The following is a 20,837-nucleotide window of genomic DNA, read 5'->3' as shown; positions in this document are numbered from 1 at the left end:
ATAAATAAATAAATAAACAAACAAACAAATAAATGACTATGCGGCTCTCATGTCACTCCCTATAGTGACAAGCAAGAAGGAAAACAGGAGGACTGAGGACTGGCTCAGTGATAAGAGCTAACTAGCTATGCCAGCTCACTGGGACCCTGTGCATCTCTCTGCACAACTATCCTAGACTATTTTTTGACCTATGTCTCCTTGACTTGTGACCTTGAGGGACAAGGACTCTTCTTAACGTCTCTATCCCCAGTGTTAAGCATTGTGCCAGATACACGGTAGTCATTGTGTCATTCATTCAATAATTCTATTGAGAGTTGTGCTAAGTGCTGGAGATACAAAATTGAACAAGCCAAAGTCCCTGCCCCCATGGAACTCATATTTTTTGCTTGTTTGTTGTTTGTTTGATTGGTTTGTTTTGGTTTTGGTGCTGAAACCCGGGAGCTCATATTTGAGTGAGGAAGACACACAATAAAGATGTAAACCATGGGCGGAGGGATGTTACCTGAGAGACCAGTGACAGGGAAGATCTGAGATCTAAGCTGAAATATGAAGGATAAAAAGAGCAAGACCAAGAACATCTTTGCTTAATACCTACGTGTTGCAAGGATGGATGGACAGATGAATGGACAGACAGACCAATGGGGAGGATTCTGATGTGAATGAGACTCACGCTCTAGTGCCAGGTCCCTGGTGTGCTTAACTCTAGAGAGGAGGGTGTGGGCGGCACTGGGGACCCAGGATTCCCAGCCTGCTCTCCCAGAACTCCTGTTGAAGCCGCCGACCTGACCCGAGGGGCCGCTGGGGGGCGACCGAGAGCCCATTCATTTCCCTTTAAGGCCGAGGCGGAAGACTGACGAGGAAGGGCCTTTGTGTCGGCGGGATAGAAATAGGCCAGCCCCTTTAAGAGGGCGGAGACTCGGGAGTCGCGGCCGCTTCGAAAGTGGCCTCGGGCGCTGGTGCTCGGCTTCCCGGGTTTGTCGGCCACCGCCAGGGTCGCTGAGTAGCCTTTCTCCGACCTCGCCTCAGAGACCGTGCGGCCCGGACTCCGACGCTCCCACCGCAACCAAGACCGAGGCCCCGGCGACCCCTCGAGTCGGGGGCTTCCCGGCCACCCCTCTCGCCGGAGCCCGCCGGCCGTCGCCATGGTAATGCCGTGCCCGAGGCCGCAGAACTGCCTTCCGGCTTCCAGCCCTTCTCTCGTGCTAGCTGCAAGGACGGCTAGGGTTTGGGTCAGAGCTTGGTGGCTTCGGGAGACCTAGGTTCTAGTCAGTGCTTGCCCGGAGACCCTTGGGAAGGTCCTCGCCACACACCTCCCTCCCTCTGGGCCTCAGTTTCCCTCCTGTTGCCTTCCATCTCTTCTTGGAGAACTCCTGGTCATCCTCCCCGGTGGGCTCAAACGTCACGCCTCCGGAGCCCCCACCCCCTCCACCTAACCCGGACACTCGGATCGTTGGACGCTTGGGGGTGGGGGTGCCTAACTGTAGCTCTTGCTCTTTTGGCAACCGGGGTTTAGGCACAGCCCGCTGCTCTTGAGTTTGACGCCAGTCTAAGAGCTGGCCACAGTAGCCCTGCTGCCTAGAAAGAAAGAACCGTGGACTGGGACATCCTACCCTCCTGGGACGCTGGCTTTGGGGCATGGGATTAGATAGAAGGAAACCACTGGTTTGGCTTTCAGAAACAAGGCCACTAGCACTGCTGGGCATGCTTGGATTTATGGTGGCCTCTCTCTTGTTTGACATGGGTTCCCCAGGCCAGGTCTTTGGGATGTTGCAAAATCCTTAGGCCCATGTGCACGGCGCGGAGTCCAAAGAATGACCCAGGTTCCCTCTGGCAGCCTTCCTCTTGCCTCCTCCCCCCTCTCCCAGGGCTAATGCAGCTGGATCTGCGTGGATTATTTTACAAGAAGGGATTCTAAATCATCCAAGCCTTTAAGTAAATCCCATCTCTCCCCTCCTCATCCCTTATTCCTCCCTCAGCACTAGCAAAAAAATAAAAATAAAAAACAGTACACCTGGTGGTCGTGTTAGAATTGGAAAGAAGCGTAGTGAGGACAGAATGTACTTGCAAGCAGAATTTCTCCTCCAACCTCAATTGCTTTGTTTTCCTCTCAGGCATGCAGTTTGCAGAAGCTGTTTACTGTGGAAGAGGAGTTTGAAGATGAGGTAAGGAAGTGTTGGTGATCAGAGATAGCAGAGGAGGTCTTGAGTTGTAAACACCCAGACTCAGAACATTTCGAAGCAGCCTGCCCCAGCCTCCTTTCTTTTGACATGTATAGCTTTTTTGTCTGTGAGAGGCTGAGAAAACATGAGACATGTAAACAGCCTACTTAACCGTTTTAGAAACACAAAGCCAGAGACGTGAGGTGCCTAAATGGTAAGGGCCCTGGTCTGGAAGCGATATTATGTGGATGATTCGATTCACCTTTACGATGACATACTTGAGGTGGGAAAGAAAGTTTATGGAGAGCCAGAGACAACACAGTGACTGGATGACGGGAGGCCTGAGGTCAGTCGCCAAGTGGCTATGTGAGCCAGGGAAAATTACTTCATTCTCTGGCCTTCTGTTTTCTACGGTATGAGAGAGATTCTTTTGCTCCAAAGGCTCTTCCCTTCCCTCTTTCTCAGAAGATGAGGGATTAGACTGGATCGGAAGCCAGCACATTAGAATCACCCCTGCTGAGGCCCTAACACATACCAATTAAACCAGGACTTCTAGGGATGGGCCCAGGCAGGGCTATTTCTAATCTGGGGGTATAGTCAGAGATCACTGAACAAGCTAGCCATCCCCACAGCTCTCTTCCTGCTCAGATCCAATGGATATAGTTTCATCTGGGAGGCCCAAAATTGCTACCTGAAATCCTTTTCAGAAAGAGGTAGGATTGAAGTGAGTAAAACCCAAATAGGTAAATTTACCTGCTTAAGAAAACAGCACCAACAATCCGGGTGAGGTCCTCGCCTCCTGATTCCAGTCTACGTATATGGAAACTATTAAGCTGCATTTATAGAGTAGAATTGCTTTACTTTATCGGCGACAAGCCATTCCAGCCTATTTTTGTCTCCCAGCTCTGTGCTTTAAAAATCATGTTTAAGGGGGCGCCTGGGTGGCTCGGTCGGTTAGGCGTCTGACTTCGGCTCAGGTCATGATCTCACGGTCCGTGAGTTCGAGCCCCGCGTCAGGCTCTGTGCTGACGGCTTAGAGCCTGGAGCCTGTTTCAGATTCTGTGTCTCCCTCTCTCTCTGCCTCTCCCCTGTTCATGCTCTGTCTCAAAAATAAACGTTAAAAAAAAAAATTTTTTTTTTTAAATAAAAATCATGTTTAGGAATGGGGCGCTCAGTCAGTTAAGCATCTGACTCTGGCTCAGGTCATGATCTTACATGGTTCGTGGGTTCAAGCCCCACATCAGGCTCTGTGCTGACAGCTCAGAGCCTGGAGCCTGCTTCAGATTCTGTGTCTCTCTCTCTCTGCCCCTCCCCTGCTCATGCTCTGCCTCTCTCTCTCAAAAATAAACATTAAAAAAATTTTTTTAATCATGTTTAGTAAATAACATAAAAATCACATTTAGAATTTGTCCAGATGCCCAGTTTGTACCTAGTATGGTGATGAATGCTGCACCGGGGCCCCACAGTCCTTTTCACAGTTCTTTTGAGGCTTTTGGAACCTGAGGTTTGAAAGGGAAAACAGAACTTCCTCAGATCCCTTAAAAATCAGTCTCTGGGGGCGCCTGGGTGGCTCAGTTGGTTAAGCGTCCGACTTCAGCTCAGGTCATGATCTCACGGTCTGTGAGTTCGAGCCCCGCGTCAGGCTCTGTGCTGACAGCTCAGAGCCTGGAGCCTGTTTCAGATTCTGTGTCTCCCTGTCTCTCTGCCCCTCCCCTGTTCATGCTCTGTCTCTCTCTGTCTCAAAAATAAATAAACGTTAAAAAAAAAAAAAAATTAAAAAAAAAAATCAGTCTCTGGCTTTGCTCATTCACAGAAGCCCTAAGACATAGTGACAGGGGCACATAGGAGTTCTAATCCTGATTCTGTGAAGGTACTTAACTTCTTTGAGTCTCCATTTCTGAATCCATAAAACAGGAATAATAATATCTATTAGGGCCATTGTGAAAATTCATTGCGAGAATTCTGGTAAAATGTTTACATGGTCCCTGGCACCCGGCATGGTTTCAGATTGTTACATGTTTTTGTTATCACTTGGGGACTTTAATTCGGTTTTTAAAAAAATTCAAAATTGCCAGCTTTGTCGAGGAGATGTGTCCTTGTCCTTGTCTTTCAGCTTTCTAGATGTGTATTTACAGGCTGCAAAAGTGGCTAAGTGCCCCACTTGGTTCTTACCAGGTGATGGTAAGACGGCTGGGCCAGCAATGGGATTAAGGATGAAGGTCTCGGGACACCTGGGTGGCTCAGTCAGTTGAGCGACTGACTTCGGTTCACGGTCCATGAGTTCGAGCCCACATCAGGCTCCGTGCTGACAGCTCAGAGCCTGGAGCCTGCTTCTGATTCTGATTCTGTGTCTCCCTCCCTCTCCACCCCTCTCCCACTCATGCTCTGTCTCTCTCTGCCTCAGAAATAAATAAACATTAAAAAAAGTTTTTTTTAAAAAAGAATGAAGGTCTGTGGGGTGCCTGGCCAGCTCAGTGGGTAGAGCACGTTGACTCTTGATCTTGGGGTCGTGAGTTCAAGTCCTACATTGGGCATAGAGATTACTTTAAAAAAAAAAAAAAGAAGAGTGAAGGACTCTGACAGTTCAAGTTTCTGTTCCATGGCCAGTCCGTTTCCCCCTTCCCAAGGCAGATGACATCATGTCTAAGAGTGAGCTCTTTTCTTTTTTTTAATGTTTATTTATTTATTTTGAGAGAGAGAGACAGAGCCTGAGGGTGGGGTGGGACAAAGGGAGAGACACAGAATCCAAAGTGGGCTCCAGGCTCAGAGCTGTCAGCACAGAGCCCGACGCGGGGCTCAAACTCACAGACGCGAGATCATGACCTCAGCCAGAGTCGGAAACTCAGCCGACTGAGCCACCCAGGCACCCCTATGAGTGAGCTCTTTAGGAGAAAAGGGATCTGTCAACCTCCAGGATCATCAGGATTTTATTGCTGCTGTAATTCTAATATTGTTATTATTGCTAAATCCCATGATAGTCCTGCTAGAGTATGCTACACCCCCGATAATACACAAAGCCAGAAAAAACCTTTCTCTGGCCCAGACACTCCAATGCAGCAGCACGGGTTGGGGGTGGAGGGGACCTTCCTGTCAGTTAAATCAGCAGTTCTAACTCAAAAACACCCTCAGAACAGGTCTGTTGCTCTCGAAGGTGTCAATCTCACCTTGCTTCCCAACTGGAATCCATACTTAATTTAACTTGCCTGAAAAGCTATATTTAACTTCTGCCTATTTTGCTGGATCCAAGGCCTCTGGCTTAGTGAAGGCTGTGTGTGTGTGTGTGTGTGTGTGTGTGTGTGTGTGTGTGTGTATGTGTGGTGGAGGAGTGGGGAGGAGTGCGTTGAGAACAGGCAGCATGACCAGCTGGATAGACCCCTGTTGCACAGGCTGGACACCAGAAAGCTTGTTTTCTTGAGATGGGTGTGTGGCCTTGGGTGATTGGATTCCTTTGTGCCCTGGTATGTTTGCTTCTCCTGCCACTCCCCTGACTGCCACCGCTTCCCTGTCCCCCGAGAGAAGCTACCTGAAGACTTAGCCTTAGAATGTTTCTTTCTTGGGGCACCTGGGTGGCTCAGTCGGTTAAGCGGCCGACTTCAGCTCAGGTCATGATTTCGCGGTCTGTGAGTTCGAGCCCCGCGTCGGGCTCTGTGCTGACAGCTCGGAGCCTGGAGCCTGTTTCAGATTCTGTGTCTCCCTCTCTCTGACCCTCCCCCATACATGCTCTGTCTCTCTCTGTCTCAAAATAAATAAACGTTAAAAAAAATTTTTTTTAAAAGAATGTTTCTTTCATTCCTTATTTCCTTTTTTTTTTTTTTTTTTTTTTAAAGATTTTATTTTTAACTAATCTCTATACCCAACGTGGGGCTCAAACTTACAACCCTGAGATCTAGAGTCCCATGCTCCATCGACTGAGCTAGCCAGGCATCCCACCACCTCCAGGATTCTACCAGAAACATTCTGGGGCACCTGGCTGGCTCAGTGGGTGGAACATGAGACTTTTTTTTTTTTTTTTTTAACATTTATTTATTTTTGAAGGGGAGAGAGACAGAGCATGAGCAGGGGAGGGGCAGAGAGAGAGAGGAAGACCTAGAATCTGAAGCAGGCTCCAGGCTCTGAGCTGTCAGCACAGAGCCTGACACGGGGCTCAAACTCACAACCTGTGAGATCATGACCTGGGCTGAAGTCAGATGCTTAACCGACTGAGCCACGAGGCGCCCCTGTGGAGCATGGGACTCGACTCTAGGTTGTAAATTCAAGCCCCACGTTGGATATAGATACTACTTAGAAATAAAATCTTAAAAAAAAAAAAAAGTCTGGAGGTGGGCTCATAGACAAGGTCAAAGATGGTGAGAGACTCCACCGTTGCCTTTCATGGCTTGGTTTCTCACTTGCATATATCTGTGCTTATATACACGCCACATACATGAAACAGTAAGAGCAAGAGTGTTCCTTTGGGGCACCTGGGTGGCTCAGTCGGTTGAGTGTCCAGCTCATATTTTTGGCTCAGTTTCACAGTTCATGAGTTCAAGCCCTGTGTTGGGCTCTGTGCTGACAGCACGGAGCCTGCTTGGGATTCTCTGGTCTCCCTCTCTGTCTGCCCCACCCCCCACTTGTGTGTGTGGGTGTGCGCTCTCTCTCGCTCTCTCTCTCAAAAATAAATAAATAGGGGCGCCTGGGTGGCGCAGTCGGTTAAGCGTCCGACTTCAGCCAGGTCACGATCTCGCGGTCCGTGAGTTCGAGCCCCGCGTCAGGCTCTGGGCTGATGGCTCGGAGCCTGGAGCCTGTTTCCGATTCTGTGTCTCCCTCTCTCTCTGCCCCTCCCCCGTTCATGCTCTGTCTCTCTCTGTCCCAAAAATAAATAAAAAATGTTGAAAAAAAAATTAAAAATTAAAAATAAATAAATAAATAAATAAATAAACGTTAAAAAAAAGAGAGAGACAGAGTGTGTTTCTTGATTTCCAGATGCCAAGACCCACTATCTCTGCTTCTTTGTAGGATTTTTTATCTGCTGTGGAGGATGCAGAGAACGAGTTTGCTGGCTCACGGCCTTTGAATGCTGGATGCCTGAGACCTGTCTCTTCTAGGCCACAGGAGACCGTGTCGGCACAGTCTTCTGGGCAGCTGCTGTCATGCCCCACTGCTCCTTCAGAGGCTTTGGGCCCGTCAGCCCTGGGACTCCGCCTTCCTACCTCCAGCATGCCCAGGGCCATCAGGGACCCGCCTTCCATAAGAACAGCCCCCCTAAGGCCTGTCTCGACTTCTAGCAGCTGGACTGGCCATCAGAGACGAGTGACCCTACCAGAAGTGCTCAAAGAGCCAGCGAGACCCCAGACATCAGCCTCCCACCCCCTGCTCACCTTTGAGAGCCAACAGCAGGTGATTAGTGGCTTTGAGGGGCCTGAACAAGATGAATTTGATAAGGTCCTGGCAAGCATGGAGCTGGAGGGGCCTGGCGTGGAGCTGGAACTTGGAATCAGCAGTGAGGCCACGGGAATCCCGCCCACCTGGCAGCAGGAGGACTTAGCTTTGGCTAAAAAGGCTCGCGTAGCTGAGCTGAGCAGGTCTTGCCAAAAGGGGCCCACGCCTGCCTCCCACATAACGAGTGTCATGTCAGCCGACGATGAGCCCCCAGCACCTGGGGTCCACTGTAGGACTGCACAGCCCCACCTGAGACCCGGTGCTGTGAGCAACCTTCCTACCCCAACTGCCTCAACAGTTCCTGCTCAGCAACCCCACTCGGAAGCCTGCCCTCAGGGGCCCGCTCTTCGAGCGGCACAGCCTCTCCAAGCTGCTGGCCGGCCTGTTCAGAGCAGCCTGCAAAGTCCTTTCCCTGGTCAGTCATTCCAGCGTCCAAATGCCTGCTTACGTGGCAAATTTCACCTTCCTGGACCACGAACTCCCAACTCGATCTGTTCTACTCCCTCGAGGACTATCTCTGCGTTATTTCCTCGGAGCCCCTTACAACCCCGAGCTCCAGCGGCTTCCATCAAGTGTCCTGCCAGCACCCCAAAGAGCCCCCATTCCTCCCTGGTTCCCCAAGCAGTTCTCCAGCCACCCATAGTCACCAACCACCTGGTGCAGCTGGTCACTGCTGCCAACCGGACACCCCAGCGACCCGCCCGCACCAAAACCCGCCGCTTCCCCGGCCCCGCAGGGATCCTGCCCCACCAGGTGAGTGACGGCTTCTCGTTGGCAGAAAGGGTCCAGGACATTGCGGGGACAAGGGGGAGAATCTGGTCCCAGAATATCTTCACTCCTGGGGGAGGGAGGGAAGGAGAAAGTGCAGAGAGAGGGCTGTTTTGTTTTTTTTAATGTTTATTTTATTTGAGAGAGAGGGAGACACAGAATCCGAAGCAGGATCCTGGCTCGGATCTGTCAGCACAGAGCCTGACGCGGGCCTCGAATCCACAAACCGCGAGATTATGACCTGATCCGAAGTCGGATATTTAACCAACTGAGCCACGCAGGCACCCCAGAGAGGGGGGCTTTCCAAGTGGTAGAAGAAGTCAAAAAAAGTGGGAAGAAAGAATCAAGTGCTTGAAAAACCACAGGCGAGAGAGGTGCTTTGGCTCTGAGAACCTCACAACCTTTATTCTTCTGTTGAGCACCTCCTGTTTGCTAGCACTAAGGCAAGGCAGATTCATTCACGTCTGTTTCCTAAGGACTTGTATGTGTTGGTCAGTTCGCTTGGAACTGGGAAGGCAGAGGTTAAAACAGAAGTAGTTCCAGCGCAGTGGAAGAAGCAGACGCGAACGAGCGATTAGGCGTAAAATGCATAGTGTGAGTAGAGGTCATTCCCTAGGTGCAGGGGAGACACTGGACTCCTTATGCTTACCGAGTGGGCTTTGGAGGGAGGGCTAGGAGGTTAACAGGTGTGTGTAGGAAGGCTGTGCTCCGGGAGGCATGTCAGCGGTGGCAACACCGGGAAGAACGTGTGCGAAGGCACCGCAGCGTAAGAGCAAGATGCCATCAGAGGCGCAGAGAACAGCTCGCTGTGGCTGGTGTGCGGGGTCGGTGCGGGGAAGCCGGGCTGTGCTGAGAGTTTGAATCTCAGCGGTGGTGGAGGGACAGTATCCGTCCAACCATCTTGGATCAGATCCCAGATAACGGGATTCTGCGGGTCTGGTCTGGTGGTGATTGGTGTGCTCCTTTTCTCACGTTTTAGGGCGGTTCAGATAATTTCTACCTGTTCCTTGCTCTTCGCTGGCACTTTAAGGGAAATCCAAGGAGGCCATCTACCTTCCTCCTGGGCTAGATCTCTGCAGGGAAGGGTTCGGTCCCTGAGAAGGGATTTGGGGAAAGCTGCCCCTTTGCCTAGCCTAGGCCTCTCTATCCGGGTCATTGCCTCCTTCAGGAAGCCCTGGGTTTTGTTCCTGGGCCAACTCCAGCTCCCTCACATTCCCAAAACAGTCCCCAAAGCATCTTTTTTTGAGCTGCCAACGAGGCTCCTGAGACTTCGTTAGGAGAGACGTAATATGTGTTAATTGTCCCTGATAGTTTCCTGAACTCATTATGTAACCCAGACAAGAAGCTGCAATTTGTAAATAACAGCTGCTGAGCTCGCTCTCGCCTTCTTCTTCTCTCTCCCCTTGCAGCACAGTGGGAAAAATCTGGAGGAGATCATGGTTTCCACACCCCAGACTCCGACTCATGGTGCCCTGGCTAAATTCCGGGCCGAGGTAACTGGTTCCCTGCAGATGTTCACTTCCTGGACATCATTTAAGAGTGAGGGACATCCTTGCACGTTTTAGGAGTTGAGAAGCAGAGTCTATGCTGCTAGGCCTCCCCGTGGTGACGCACCAAAGGGCACGTGGCGAAGGCCCTTTGGGGAAGTGGCGATTCTCCTGGCACAAAGTGAAGCCCGTCCTGATGCTGACCGAGGCCAGGGGTCCAGTCTTCCCTACTCCTCTAAGAAAGAAAGGCCCAGCTAACTCCCGTCTTTCCTCAGGGGAGGGGAGCGTAATAGGTATTAGGAAATTGTATCTCAGGAACCCCTCCTCTCAGGTTTCTGAGAATTGAGTGGGGAACGATCTGCCTTCATCTTGCCTCCAGTGGATTCCTTTTTGGTGGGGGAGACCCATCCTTCCTCCTCACTGGGATTCTCGTTGACCTACTCTGCCCTCACACCCACTTTTGCTTTTAATTCTCTAGCAGTTTTTCTCTTTGCTGTAGTTCCACAGATCTATCAGTCCGCTTCAGGTCCAAAGCAGCAAATACTCCTCTGGGTTCAAAGCATTTTTTTTTTTTTCTTTTTAACGTTTATTTTTCAGAGAGGACACAGAGTGCGGGCAGGGGAGGGTAAAGAGAGAGGGAGACACAGAATCTGAAGCAGGCTCCAGGCTCCAAGCTGTCAGCGCAGAGCCCAACCCGGGGCTCGAACCCATGAACCGCGAGATCATGACCTGAGCCGAAGCCAGACGCTTAACCGACTGAGCCACCCAGGCGTTTTTTTAATATGAGCATTTTTTAATATAAGAAGGTTAATAGTTAAGCCAGAGGCATCCCAAATAAAATATGACTGTTTCGAAATGACTTAAGGCACTGTGAAAGCCTATCAATGTAAGTGGGGGCTCCCTGGCCCTAAGACTTTTCGAGGCTGTTACACAAGAGACAAGCATGGATAGACCATCATTTGCTTCGGGACAACTAAAGTCAGGAACTGATTTAAAATTTAAAAAAAATTTTTGAGAGAGAGGGTGCAAGTGAGTGAGGGACAAAGAGAGAGAGAGAGAGCATCCCAGGAGGGGCAGAGGGAGAGAGAGAAAGAGGGGTGAGAGAGAGAGTGGGGCTCACCCGAAGTGGGGCTTGTGCTCACCCAATGTGGGACTCGAACTCATGAACCGTGAGATCACGAGCTGAGTCGAAGTCAGATGCTTAACGACTGAGCCACCCAGGTGCCCTAAAATGAAATAAAATAAACAAGGAGCACCTTTGCTATTGCTGTTAAATGAAAGATGTGCTGTGCAACCAGATCTCACGTACCATTCTGAGACCTAGGGGATAAACGAAAGCAGAGACTGTGGCTACCGTGTTGCAGGGAATGTGCCCTTCCCTCCCACCCCTCCATCCTGTCTCGGTCAAGGTCTGTAGCAAGGTGGGTCCATTAACACAGGCTCCCCCTCTGCTCTGTGGTGCCAGATTGTTACTAGTTCCCAGGCGTCGGTGGAGGAGGATTTTGGGCGAGGGCCCTGGCTGGCCATGAAATCTGCTCTGGGCCTGGAGGAGAGAGACCCCACCTGCTTTCTCTGTACCTATAGCATCGTCATGGTGCTGCGGAAGGTAAGGGTCCTGGGTGCTGAGATGTGCAAGAAAGACCGTTTTTACCCTTCCTACCAACCTGCTGTCCTACTCCACCTTAGGAAAGGGGCTGTCCGTTTGCTCCCTCTTACCCCAGGCCTGTCTCTGAGCAGCAGCACGGGGTCCCTTTTGGTTGTATCATCTTCCGCTCACCTAGCATTTCACTAGCATCGACAGTATCAGGCACAGGTGGAAGCAGAAAGTGGGTTATGGCTATGTCTCTGCACATCCAGGCCCTGGATGAGGCGGGGGTAAGCACACGGTTACCCTTCGAGCTCCCTAGAGGTCAAGGGTCATATGCAGACACATTCTCGTGGCCTGCTGTGATGTAGCTCTCTATAAACACATATATGCTGGAGAAAGGAAGCAGGGGGCAGAAAGGACCTGCCAGCTTCGGGTCTGCTAGAGAGAGACAGGATGGGTCCTTCAGACGGCCCTTTTGCCCCCCCACAAAAAGAGCATCACCACACCTGTACTCTCCTCCCCTCCTCCTCCTCTCCGGTTGCCCTGGTGCACTTGGGAACCTTACAGGTGGGATGTGGCTTGCTCAGCAAATGCCTCTCCTTGTAACCAGGCAGCCCTGAGGCAGCTTCCCAGGAACAAGGTCCCCAACATGGCAGTGATGATCAAGTCCCTGAGTCGGAGCACGATGGACGCCAGTGTGGTTTTCAAGGACCCCACGGGTGAGAAGTTAGGTCCTGGGGGTGTCTGATGAGTGGCCTTCGTGGAGTTCAGGAGATGAGGAGGAGTCACCCTCTTCATTTGCAGATGGGAAAATTGAGGCAGTGAGCAGCCCACTTCCCAGCCAGGGCCCAAACCAGTCACTGCGCTGTCCTTGACCCAGACTGATGGGCCGCGCGGTATTTGCAGGAGAGATGCAGGGCACGGTGCACAGGTTGCTGCTCGAGGCCCGGCAGAGTGAGCTGAAGCCTGGCTCAGTGCTGCTGCTGAAGCAGGTATGGGGGGCTCCAAATGGGGACCTCCTCTCCAACCCTCCCAACCCTGGAGAAGGCCCCTGAGTTGTCCGTCTGGCTCCCTTCCCTCCCCGGTCCCCAGGCCAGGAATGGTTGGGCTGGTGCTAGACCCCGCCTCCTATTCTGTGGGGCGGATGGGGATGGGGTGGGGGGTTGTGTTGTGTGGGGAGGAGGGTGTGGTATGTGCTTCTACAGGGCGGGGGCAGGAGCGGTTTGGGTGAGCCTGGTGCAGAAGCCAGAGAGGGAGAGGCAGGCAGGGACCAGGTGGCATGGGACAGCATCTTAGCGCCCCGTCAGGGCACTGACCTTCCCCTTCCTCGACCCCAGGTTGGAGTGTTTTCTCCTTCGCTCCGAAATCACTACCTCAACGTGACGCCCAACAACCTGGTCCATATTTACGGCCCAGATTCTGGGGATGGGAACTTCCTCAAGCCATCTCCGCCCTTCCCCAAGGTAAGAGGAGCGGGATGGAACGTGGCCCGGGAGATCCGCTTTCTGCCTGTATATTCTGGTGTCTTCCCCTCCTTCACCCTGGGGAGCAGAGGTGTGAAGGGGGCAGTTGCCCTGAGGTGAAGAGATGCCTCTGGGGACAGGGTCATCTCCTTCTGTTCCTGGTCCAGCCGCCCGCCAGATGGCACAGTAACAGGACCTAGAGCAGCTGGCTTCTTGGGGATCGTGATCTGATGGCAGGCTTGAGCACTGGAGAGGATAGGAGTCACTTGAGAACTAAGCAAGTTGTGCGTCCCCCAGAGGGTGTGGCCCTCAGTAAGTGACGGAGGCTCAGATCTGCTGCAGGTGGCAGAGAACAGTGAGCTACATACAGACTGTCGGGTGAGCCGGCACTTAGTCTGCATCTTCCCTCCTGGCCCCCACCTACGCTAGGTGAGGCGGCACCCACACAGAAGCCAGGTGGGGACACCCCCCTTGGGAACTAAAGGAGCCCGGGGTTCCAGGCAGCTCCACTCCAGGCTAAGAGTGCAGAGCCTGGCCTTGACTTGGCACACAGTGTCCCCTCTGTGGCCACTTCCACACTTCCCGGGATCCTGGGTTGTTATCATGGCCCAGCCTGGAGGTCAGGAGACCTGGGTCATGTCCCCACTCTGCTGGTAATTTGTAACGTGACCTTGGGCAAGTCCCGTCCCTGCCCCTGCTGTTGCTTCATCTCTGAAATGAACGGGTTAGACCTCATGACTTCTGTTCACGCTGCACCCTTGGCTCTAATGGCCTACTTCCATTTCTCTTATCTTTCCCCTTAACCTTCCACATTTTCTCAAAATCACCCTGCTTCCAAAAGATCATCTTTCTTTTTCTTTTAAGTTTCAAGATACCCATACCCCTTGACAAAAATCGAAATGGTACAGAGAATAAAGCAAAGCTTGTAACTTACTCTTCTCCGCTGCCATCCCCTAGGGCTAACCATAGTTAACAGTTTAATTACTAATTTCCACTACCTGCTCATATATCAGCTAGTGTGGGGATTATTAAAAGCTTTTTAATCCCAGGCTAACTCCTCAGCATATTTTTGAATGGCTTCTTCACTCTCTGCTCCAACTATATATAGATTTCCTAAAGCACCAGATGCCAACAAAATTAGGAAAGAAGAGTGCCCAAAAATCGTTTTGTTTTTTTAATTACCTGCTGTTTTGGGTGTTGGGTATTTTTATCTCCCTCCCCTGGGTGACTGGCCCCTGCCACACTCCTCTGTATTGTCTTTCCTGAACCCCCACCTATTCCATTGAGGTCGTCTGGGTGGATGTGGAATTGTCCAGAGGGGTATCCAGAACACAGGCTTTGGTAACCAGGCTGTCTGTCCCCAGGACCCAGGGAGCTTCCCTGGCAGCCTCCACCATGAGACTGCGAAGTCTGGAAGAGGCCTCAGAACAGCGCACGATGCAGAAGCAGGGGCATCCCCTGAGGAAGAACTCCCAGAAGCAGGTAAGGCAGGCAGCTCCCCAGGAGCAAAAGAGGTTCTCCTTCTATTTCCTCTTGAATAGCACAGCCAGAAGAACCTGGCTGCATCTTTCTCCTCCTCCTGTGAATCTTTGGGTCTTACACAACCTTACAGAAATCGGATGTGGTGTCTTTTCTGGCCAGGCTGCAAGGCCCCGAACTGACTACCGGTGTGATAGGGGCCACATGAAGCAGATACAGCGTGAGCCACAGGTCTCCCCCATTTCCAGGCCGTGTGCTTTTAGCCACAAGGAGGAGATGAACCGGCACCGTCCTTCTGCCACAGCTTGAGTCTCCTGTGGGCTGATGGCCAGACCCCAGAGGCAGATTTCCGTATCCTGACTAAGCTCAGAGGCCCTGCAGGCGGTGCTGAGGACTCACACGTCCGTGTGGGACCAGGACCCAGACCCGAGAGGCCCAAATACAGGGTTATTTGGTTATACCCTGTACAGAGGTTAGGGTACAGCCAGCTTGTTCCTCGGGGGGCAGCATCCCCCAGATGAAGCTAGCACAATCCAAGTCTGCGCCTTAGCTTTTCGATTCCATAAATTCAACCCTGTCTGGCCTCACAGTTCATTGAGATTATGGGTAAGTGTCTCGCGTTAGGGGCGCCTGACTAGCTCAGTCGGAACAGCGTACGATTCTTGATCTCAGGGTTGTGAGTTCAAGCCCCACACCGGGTGTAGAGGTTACTTAAATAAATAAATAAATCTTTAAGTGTCTCACATGAACCAATTTCGCATTAGACCAACGGATAAACCACAGAGCCCATTTACTTATAGCCTATGAGAAAGTACTCCTTATGCTGGAATCTTCTCTGCAATGTCCTTGTAAGTAAGCTTGCTGACAAGCCAAACCATCCTCAGAAGGTCGCCGGTGGTCAGGGAGTGAGACTGAGGAGACTTGCCTGTACGATATTGTGGCTGGTGTCACGTCTCCGCTGTAGGGACAGACATGCCGAGCGGACAACTACTCGTGGTGGCTGGACAGGGCCTGGAGACGCCAATACTCATTCTTACTCTGATTCCCAGTTTCCTTGGCCCTCACTGATTGCTCAATTCCCCTTCATTAAATATAGAGTTTCCGAACCGTCCTAATGTAGCTAGTGAGGGGCACCTTTTTTTGTTACAAATTTCAGTCCCACTTCCCCGAGTACAGGGCTGGTCACCTTAATCAAATTCTGAATGCCCCCAAACAGGCTTCTATCCTTCCAGCAGCCATGTTTATCACGTGCCCTGAGCCAGACCAGACTCGCCTCTGCAGGGGTGGTTTCCAGCCCGACTTACTCCGCAGGCGGCCTGATCCCGTCCGTGGCGCGGGAGTTTTCTAGCTGGAAGCCGTGGCTCTGGCATGGGATGGAGCTTGAGTAGGCTCACCACGGGCAGGCTGTTTGACCTCTTTGAACTCGGTTCTCTCAGATAAAGTGGGGATTCTAACAGGAAGCACCATGAACTGCCCTGTGAAGTATACTGTGAGGACTGGAAGGAAGGGGCCGCACCCAGTACAGCACACGCTCAGTATGTGTTAGCTGCTGTGTCAGCAGTAACAGTACCAAGCTCCATTTCCAAGTTCTCAGACACAAGCACCCGTCTGAGAACTACAGTCAGGGCCAGTTACTTTCATTCCAAACGCCCCTGAATGCCCTTTGGGGAAGGGGATGATGATGTCTCACGCTCTTGAGGTGAGAAACCAGATTAGGGAATGCCGTGATTCTGAACACCTCAAATGGCTTTCCCCGCCTTTTTTCTCCCTCTGGCCAGTGAGAGGGTAGCACTAGAGAACGTCTGTCTGCTCAAGCACTCTGGATGGAAAGAGAGGAACCACTGAGGCCCAGGCAAAGCGTCTTTCTTGACAGAACGGCCCAGGCATTTTGTCCGTACCCCTTGTGTGTGTGTGTGTGTGTGTGTGTGTGGGGGGGAAGCAGAGGGAAGGTGGGAGTCAGGCCGGCCTTGGGCCCATTAGTGCGGTCACCACTGCCCAACTGTGTGGCCTGGTCCAGGCCTCCCTGAAGGGCAGGAGCTTTGGACCTGAGTCACGTGGAACCCTAACGCTGACACTAAGTCTGCCTACCCTCTCCATCTCCCCCTGCAGATGACCTAGATGGACTCCTGAGTGAGCTCCCTGAGGACTTTTTCTGTGGGACCAGCAGTTGGGACTGCCCCGAGGCAAGGCACCCACCGTGAGCAGGCAGCCTCTCAGCACCCGAGCAAGGCCCCGGTTGTGTCTGATCGGGTCCCCGGGAGAGAGGAGGCCTGGCACGACTGGGGAATAAACACAGCTGAGGACTTTTATGGCCGCCCCCACCCTGGATGCTTTCCCTGGGAACGCCCTTGTCCCTCGGACTCTCCGCTGCTGTCACTCATACCGGAACTCAGCCCAGGGGTGGCCCTTCTGCTCCTCTGTCCTCCAAGCCCTTGGGTGCATCCGTTCCTTCTGCCATCAGGGAAGGTGTGGCACTCTCCTGCCTCACCTTGACTTTGGGGGCCCCTGAGCTCCTTACTCCCTATCCCCTGAACACCTGAGGAGCCACACCACAGCAGTGGCGGCCGTCCCTCCGGTCGGGGAAGGAACACACTCAGACTTCCCTCTGCTTTGTCTCTTGAGGCCTGGGGCTGCCCAGCTCACCCGTGCCCAAGGTTCCCAGGTGTGGGGGGCAGGGGTGTGGCTGTGGTGTCTTGTTCTGAAATAAAGCAGCTGCCTGTTCCGCCCGCCTCCCTCTCCCCTCCACGCTCGCTGCTCCTGGTCCTGTCTGTCCTGCCAGCGGGGCTTTGGCCAGGGCGGAGCCAGGCCGCTCATTTTCCTTCTCTCTCTGTCTCTCTCTGTCTCTCTCTGTCTCTTTCTTCATAAACTTTTCTTCTAGACAGTTTGAGATTTACAGAATTATCGCAAAGATAATACAGGGAGTTCCTGTGTATCCCACACCCAGTTTCCCTGTCGGCATCTTACGTTAGCATGGACACTTCTTACAACCAAAGAACCGGTATCCGTACATTATGATTATTAACTGGACTTCGTGCTTGCTTCAGATTTACAGTTTCCCTGCTGTCCTTTTTCTGGTCCAGGACCCCACATTCCATTCAGTTGTCCTGTCTCCTCAGGCTCCTCCTGGCTCTGGCAGACTCTCCTTGTTTTTTATGAGTTTGAAAGCTTGGAAGAGTATGGGTCCAGCATATTCCAGGAGGCCCCCTATTGGAATTTGTCTCATTAAAAAAAAAAAAAAAAAAAAAAAAAAGAGACTAGGGCTACATGTCTTGTGGAGGAAGACCACAGAAGTAAGACCACACATCAAGGGTTGATGTTGACCTTGACCACCTGGCTGAAGGAGGCGTTTGTCAGGGTTCTCCACTGTAAATTTTCTTCTTCTCTCTTTTCATACTGTCCTCTTTGGCAGAAAGTCACTAGGTGTTGCCCATGCTGAGGAATGAGGAGTCCTGTTCTACCCTCTCTAAGGGCAGAATGTCTGTATAGATTATTGGGGATTCTCCCTCATTTCTTACTCAGTCCTACATTTATATCAGTGTGGGCTCATGGGTATTTGTTTTATGTGTCGGGTCATAACCCAACGCTACTTTATCATGTTGCCCAACAGTTCCTTGTCCTGTAGCTTTGCTGTGCTACCTTTCAGACCAGAGTTGGACAAGGGGCATGTGTACAAGGTGTGATTATACCAAGTTGTCAACCTTGTTTTCCTCTCTGGAATGAAGGGAAGAAAGGAATTGTCCCCCAGCTCCTGGTTGAGGGGGTGTGGGTTAAAGACCCTAGTCTGACTGCCAGCCTCCCCTGTGTCGGCCTCAGCCTTCCCTAAGCTGCTGTGCATCAGGCCTCCAGTGGGTCTGGTGCCGCTCTGGGGGAAGGCGCTAATCTCTTTCTTCCCGAAGAAAGGCTGATCCCCTGGCTCCCTGTCTCAAGGCTGAAGTGAGCGAGTGCTTTAAGAACGCCATGTTCAGCTGGCTTCTGGTTGCCGTGGGGCCCTGCTCTGAAAGGCTTTTGTGTTCCAAGCCCAGGAGCAAGAAGGGGCTAATTTGCTAGCAACCTTCCTACCTGAACAGATCCTGCACTTCTCCCTCTTCTAGCCACTGCAAATTCCCCAGCCCTGCTGACGCAGCTCAGATCTGGGACACGGCCCACCTGTGCTGGGGGGTCGTCCGGTCTGTGCCCCTTGGCCTGCAATACCACTCCCCACTCAGTCCCCTTGAGCCCCGCTCTCTACCACTCACAGTCCTGACCGGCATCCTGGAATCTTGTGTCCTTCCTTACCCTACAGGCTCAGCTCCCAGAGGGCAGGGTGGGTATCCAGTCACCTGGCACTGTTCCCGCCACTCGAACTGGGCTCCCTGGGGGTTTGTATGGGGGTTGGAGTAAAAGCCTCCATTTTTGCCCTCAGGAAGCTAAGGCTAAAGACAGGAGACAACACACAGTATCTCTGAGGACTGGGTTGTAGTCAGAGCACCTTCAGGCCTGCGTGACAGACAAGAAGGCTGCGGAGGGGCTGAGGAGGTCAGCACAGCCCTTCACCCTACACGTCATGACCACTGTGTGCCTCAGAAGGACGGGGACACCCACCCCACCTTGGCCCCTCTTGGCCCCACCCGGCCCATCGGCTCCCAACCCTGGGAACCCAGCTGTGGGTGCTGAGCTAGGCCGTTGGCGGGGCAATTAAAACACCAAATGGGTTCCAACAGGGTTAATCACAGCCGCATTTATAGAGGCGCCTTTCTCTGAGGATCTCCAAAGACCTCGCTGCGCATGATATCATTCCTCCTCTGGGATCCCCCACCCTGGAATACCACCAAGAAGCTGGGGCCAGAGTGGGTGAACAGCAGGGTAAGGGCAGTGCCGGAAACAGCCCAGGCTGCTGCCACCCACTTGGGCAGGCAGATGAGTGTTCGGGCTGGCAGAGAACAAGGGCCCTCAGTCAATGCGCTACACATAAGGGGCCAGCCTGCTGCCAGCCAAGCGCTTCTAAACACCACATCCACACCTATTGTGTGCCAGGCCCTTGCTGGGCCGCAGAGACCCAGCTGAATAAATCCTGGCCCTGCCCTGGCCCAGCATGGCCGACTTCTGTCCACGGGACACTGGGCTAGGTCCTTCGCAAAGTCCGTGTGAAGTCCTCCTGGAGCGCGGGGCAGGGGAGTGGCAGGGAAGGGTGAGGAGCCTCAATGAGGATGCTTCGGGCCCGCGGAACTGGGCTTCACTTTGGAGAGGGCAGCTGTTGGAAGCCAGCAGACACCGTCAAGCTAGGAAATGAACCATTTTAGATCCCTCCACTTGGGTGGCAGAGCAGAGGGATTGTGGCCAGAGAAAGGAACAGCAGGAGGCTGGGCCCGTCTGAGTTAAGGGCACTGAGATGGTGACTGACAGTGCGAGAAGCAGCGCTGGGACTTTGTGTGAGGGATCAGGGGGAGGAAGTAGTCGGAGGTAAGGGAGCAGGGGCTGCTGCGGTGCCAGGGAGGGGAGGAGGCGCTGCGGGCTGAGGGGCCAGGAGAGCCCGCAGCGCTGGCGCAGATGGACCGGGCCGCCGTGGGGCTCAGCTGGCCCTGAGGGGCCGAGGAGCCTCCTGCCAGCACACTGGGAGAGGTTGGGGATTGGGACAGCCGAGGCTGGGGCATCCCTTGTACCCTCCCCTTCCCCCTGGCTTGGCCGCAGCACCAGCCAGTGCTATTTCACGGCCTCGTTCCTCCCCCTAGAGGCTCCTGGAAGGACAGCTGCTTTCTCTTGGTGAATGAGTTTGTGGTTTGTAGGTGTCTTTGGTCCTAGTGCCCAGTTGCCAGGTGGACCCCTTGCCTGGCAGGCAGGTGAGCCCTTTCAGGTGCCGGGGGATGGGGGGGGGGCGGGGACACAAAATTCATTGCGGGCAGTTTCTAGAGATCATGCTGGCCTGCTGGGAGGGTGGGGAGAGGCTCTCACCACTGTCCGCCCTCGTGTGGCCACAGCAGCTGGAGCCAAAGTGCACCATCTATGCAGTCTGGCCACCTGGGGTCCTAGTCCTGGCTCCGCTCCAAGCGGTGACCTTGGAGCCAGTAATTTCCCCTTGTTAATTTCCCCTTAAGTTCCTCATTGTTAAAACCGACATAAAACCACCCACCTCAGAGGTGCTCAAGTGTGATCAGTGGCTTGATTGTATAATTTATTGTCAAAACCAAGCTTTTTACCTCCGTGAGCCAGGAAGTATGGCCCTTGGAGTGAAGATGGGTGTAAACGTTGGGGTGCCTGGGTGGCTCAGTTGGCTAAACATCCATCTCTTAATTTCGGTTCAGGTCATGACTTCATGGTTCGTGGGTTTGAGCTCTGAATCAGGCTCTGCGCTGACAGCGAGGCACCTGCTTGAGATTCTCTCTCTCTCTCTCTCTCTCTCTCTCTCCCTCTCTCTCTCTCTCTCTCTGCTCCTCCCTGCTTGCACATTCTCTCTCAAAATAAATAAATAAACATCAAAAAAAAAGAAGATGAACGTAAA

General features: G+C 52.6%; 1 protein-coding gene across 3 annotated transcripts; it reads left to right on the top strand.

Annotated features, from left to right (window-relative positions):
• Positions 1 to 921: 921 nt before the first annotated feature.
• Positions 922 to 20,730, top strand: HROB (homologous recombination factor with OB-fold). 3 transcript variants are annotated; one of them, XM_058703215.1, is made up of 10 exons: positions 922 to 1,145; positions 2,112 to 2,162; positions 7,155 to 8,330; positions 9,755 to 9,838; positions 11,298 to 11,438; positions 12,031 to 12,139; positions 12,327 to 12,412; positions 12,758 to 12,883; positions 14,248 to 14,365; positions 20,641 to 20,730. In XM_058703215.1, exons 1-10 carry the CDS (start codon positions 1,143 to 1,145, stop codon positions 20,673 to 20,675), a joined length of 1,929 nt encoding a protein of 642 aa, XP_058559198.1. In that variant the 5' UTR covers positions 922 to 1,142; the 3' UTR covers positions 20,676 to 20,730. The 3 variants fall into 3 exon arrangements, with proteins under 3 accessions (XP_058559198.1, XP_058559197.1, XP_058559199.1); XM_058703214.1 differs by lacking the exon at positions 20,641 to 20,730 and adding an exon at positions 16,472 to 17,084; XM_058703216.1 differs by lacking the exons at positions 12,758 to 12,883; positions 14,248 to 14,365; positions 20,641 to 20,730 and having other exon boundaries at positions 12,225 to 12,338.
• Positions 20,731 to 20,837: the final 107 nt, after the last annotated feature.

Source organism: Neofelis nebulosa, chromosome 16 (genome assembly GCF_028018385.1).
Source record: "Neofelis nebulosa isolate mNeoNeb1 chromosome 16, mNeoNeb1.pri, whole genome shotgun sequence".
NCBI lineage: Eukaryota > Metazoa > Chordata > Mammalia > Carnivora > Felidae > Neofelis > Neofelis nebulosa.
The sequence above is the reverse complement of the archived record's forward strand: the minus strand, read 5'-3'. Positions and strand labels throughout refer to the sequence as shown.